The sequence below is a fragment of the Mercenaria mercenaria genome, chromosome 10, assembly GCF_021730395.1.
Source record: "Mercenaria mercenaria strain notata chromosome 10, MADL_Memer_1, whole genome shotgun sequence".
Taxonomy (NCBI): Eukaryota; Metazoa; Mollusca; class Bivalvia; order Venerida; family Veneridae; genus Mercenaria; species Mercenaria mercenaria.
The window spans coordinates 63,407,952-63,412,243 of NC_069370.1; the positions used below are offsets into that span (position 1 = coordinate 63,407,952).

Sequence of the window (4,292 nt, forward strand, 5' to 3'; positions counted from 1 at the left end):
TTTCTACTGCATCAGTCAGTAGCCGACTCTGAAACTGAAACTGAATAATTTGATTAAACGCCTATTTTTATACAATGATATATTCAATGGCGTTGTACATAATGATAATAATTATTATAACAATATTAATAATGACAATAATAACAGCCTTATTGTAACAGTCATGACCGCACCCCTCCCCTTGAGGTCATTTTACCCCTATTGTAAATACCAGTGCTTAAAGCATCACATGGTATGCCCAGACGAGCTGCATATAGAGGTTCAAACCCCCGGTTAATGGCGCCATCATATACTATTTGAGATAGAAATACTACACACTACCGAACCCATAGAGCCTTACCAACAACAAACCTTGGAATTATAAATGTTGAAATGTAAAACCTTTTACAAAAAATTAAGAACTATCACCTGTTGTTTTCGCATGATAAACAGTCATCAAAAAATTTAAAACAATGCCGCGGAATCTCTCAAATACAGTGTCTTAAGATTTTTTTGAATGTGTCAAGTTATTTACTTTTGCTTAGTTCTAACGGCAGACTCTTGGGTACTTCAGACCTTTGATTGTAATAGTTCTGAGTTTTTCAAAGAGTACATTATTTTACATGAGCATGTCTGATGTAAGCTATAAATTCAAGAGCCTCTGTGGCCTAGTGGTTTATTGTATTTAATATACAATTATAATTACCTCCCTTTAATGTGAATCTTATAACTGAGTATTGTGTCATTTTTTGTTTGTTTCACAATTTCAGTCTGTTTATTTGAACCAATGTTGCTTGAAACTTTATAAATATGTAACTTAATAATTTAACTGCATAGTTGTTAGTCAACAAAGGAAGACAAAGGGAGGTTATTACAATATATTTATCCAGATAATGTAGAATAAAGCCTGGATTTGGCATATGGAAATAAAACTCTTTATGAATTAGCGACATTGGCTGTGAGTAAGGTTGTTAATAAGGCAACACGTCTATCTTTCTAGAGATAAAATGTGATATTAAAAAGTTTCACACATTAAATGATTTTAAATGTCTCAAAATTGGGTTGAAATGTACAGATGTCTTTGGACATGGACCTATACATTTTTCATCACGTTATAGAACCTATGTTAGTTTATCTATATTTTAGAAAAAATTCTACGTGGGAAAATGTCATCAAAATTGATCTAAATATACGTAACTACTACTTATAGGGATTCAGATGAAACGTACTTCATGCAAGTCAACACTAGACAATTTGTAACTGTGTGTGACATTCTCAGATTTCTTGGACAAAGAAATGTTAGGGTTGATGGACTCAGTTCACATATTTTTGTATGGAGTGATCTTCAAGCTTATGCTGTTTTAAAGGTATTGTAGTGAAACTTCATACCAGTGATCACCATGAGGTATAGTTGTGTAACAAGTCACATATTTATTTCTAGAGTGGAGAAAGGTTGCCGTAGCCACATAAATACTTCCACAATTTTTAAAGGGATTCTCATAAAACTTCATACAAGAATCACCATGATGTGTATTTGTGCATGACATATATATTTTTTTTGCAAAGATAAAGGTTGGGAGCACTTGGGCACTGGTAGCTCCTCAAGTTCACAATAAATTTGTGGAGTAAATACTTTCATAGTTTAAAAGGAATTCTGGTGAAACTTCTTACAAGGAACAACCATGAAGTCTGGTTGTATATTGCTTATTTATTTCCTTCTTGGAGGAAGTTTGGGTTATCGTAGCCTCACGTTCTAGCTCAGAAAAAGTTCTGGAGCAGACTTCTTCCACAGTCAGTAGGTGGAACCAAAGCTTATTATATAGCAAAGAAGGGAAACAAATTCAACAATGAAATCTGTATAGACATCAACAAATTTCAAAAAATAAAATAATCACTACTTCTGGGTAGCTCAGTCCCAAATACATGTATTCTATAATTTCCATGAAAACATGATTTAGATATTGCATAAAAAAAAATATAGACAAAATTTAATGCAAAGTATGTGAAATATGGCAATTTCATGAATACTTGTACTATCATGTTGTTCATGTGATTTTCCAACAGCATTTGATAAATGGCAGAACATGAAAAGTTCTAGTAACCACAGATTCTCCTGCTTTTCATGTTCTTCCATTTACCATATGCAGCTGCAAAATCAAATGAATACTTTGGACCACCATCAGTTTGAAGTTTCATCAATAAATACAAAGATCTTGTATCAAGTCTGTTCCTAAGTTTGGTTTTTATCAAGTTCTGTACACTAAACCCTCTCTCACACTCTACACTTGACACAGGGATGCACAACAGTCTGTAAGCTGCATCAGCCACACATTCATACATATCTCTCTTTCTAAGGGCCAACTGACACACACTGTTCACATCATTTGCCACCCTTGCAAAACATTCTGTAACCTCACCCCTGAAGCGCATGTACTCCTCTCGAAAATCTTCCTCACCCAAATGCTGACTCACAGTCCTAATACACTCCTCTAAAACCTCACCCTCTCTCACAAAAACAGACGGATCAAATATCCCACAATAGCCTCTCAAAATCTTACTGTCACCCACATCTGCAAATCTCTCCTCCAAGTTCACCAGTACTCTCTCCCCAAACTGCTCACATGCCCTCTCTGCTTCCACTCTGCTTCTCACTATCCTTAAGTACATGACCCTTATACTCACTCTCACCAAAGCCATCAACACTCTCTGGAACAGCAGCTTTGAAACATTTGAGCATCTTGCCTTGCTTTGACTCAGTCAGCCTCTTGACTTCACCAAGAGTGACTTCCAAGCATGAAGAGACACTGGTGAAGTCAATAGAACTTGATTGGAAAGTCTTGCACAAGATGCCCAATTGCTTCAAAACATCTGCCAGAAAGTGTGATGTGTAAACAAACTTATATGTGGATATGCTCTTCAGAAGACCCTGAGCCTTAGCTCCCTTATCCTCAGTCAACACACTAATGAGGGGACTATAATTTTCACAAATGGCTCTAACACGCCCTCAAAACAGAAACCATGCACTCCTGCATCTCGTGGACACTCGTACTGTGCTCGTAAGTGGTATGCTTGTCAATCTTGAAGGACTTCCGGCTGGAAACCCCTGTCAAAAATAAAATTTACCTATTAACTCTGCTTATAGAGTTAAAGCGGGCAAACACATTAGCTGATATTTGCAAATATTATACTGAAAATGTGTCTATGTTTCAATTTATTTGGTTACTGCATATAAGCAAATGCAAAATGGTAAAAGTAATTCCCTAGCAAGACACAGTTCAAAACATAAAAAAGAATAGCTAACTTTTTTTTCTGTCGTACCCTCATGGCCATTGCTTATACCATCAAGAATGAGGTTTCAAGAGTGATAGATCTGACACTTTAATTTGTAACAATTTTTTTATTGGTTCACAGTGTCACCCTGAAATAATAAGTAAAAATGATATAGCTAGGCTACCTGGTCAATACAGTGGTCATTGAAGTCAGAAATCAACATGTTAGGAAGGCTGTGGTCAGACATGAGGAACAGGTTCTTCATTGCAGCAGTAATGGCAGATTCAGACTTAGAGAGATGGATCACGGCTGATTTCTTGTAGTCCTTACCAGCTTGAATGATCTGGAGGGCAACATAATGACTATTCTTCCCTGTAAAAAAATGAAGAAAATTTGAATTTACAGTATTGGAAGTAGTTTCATACAAGTAGATCTACGCACAATTATTCTAGACCAAAATTTATAATGTCGTAGGTCTGGGCAGATTTACCAATGAAGTTCATGGAATATTCTGATAGAATCATAATTATTTAATACATTATTTAATATATCAGAACATTCTGTGAACTTTGTTAGATCCCTGTAAATAACAAATGTTTCACAGCAGGAAAACAGTTAAATAAAATAATTCAACCAATGCGGTAGTCAACATAATTCGACGTTCAGATTGTTTAATATTTGTGACATGAAAATTATAAGGACCAAATTAATGGATGATAAATCACAGAACACAGTTATGTGAAGATATTGAGTTTTTTTTTTTTTTATTGCACAGTACAGGTTAATCGTGCACAGTACATACATACATACATAAGCTTACATTACCAGAAAATTCATAATTCTGGATATTATTTGATAATTTTACATAAATAAATGTGGAATCAAGCCGCTTGATCGCTGAAAACAACAGGTATCGGATGAGGTCAAGGTTTGACCAATTTATATGAGTGTTGTCCCCGACTGGTCTTCTTTTTGCCGGTATTGAACGCTTTGGTAATCTTCATAACACTGGCATCTAGCAGAAGATGGTCAGTGATGAGATT

At 35.4% G+C, this 4,292-nt stretch overlaps 1 protein-coding gene across 1 annotated transcript; it reads right to left on the bottom strand.

The window, feature by feature from the left end:
• Window positions 1-2,072: 2,072 nt before the first annotated feature.
• Window positions 2,073-3,608, bottom strand: LOC123560253 (uncharacterized). Its single transcript, XM_045352490.2, has 2 exons — window positions 3,434-3,608; window positions 2,073-3,082 (listed from the first exon to the last, which is right to left on the bottom strand). Exon 2 carries the CDS (start codon window positions 2,674-2,676, stop codon window positions 2,074-2,076), a length of 603 nt encoding a protein of 200 aa, XP_045208425.1. The 5' UTR covers window positions 2,677-3,082; window positions 3,434-3,608; the 3' UTR covers window position 2,073.
• Window positions 3,609-4,292: the final 684 nt, after the last annotated feature.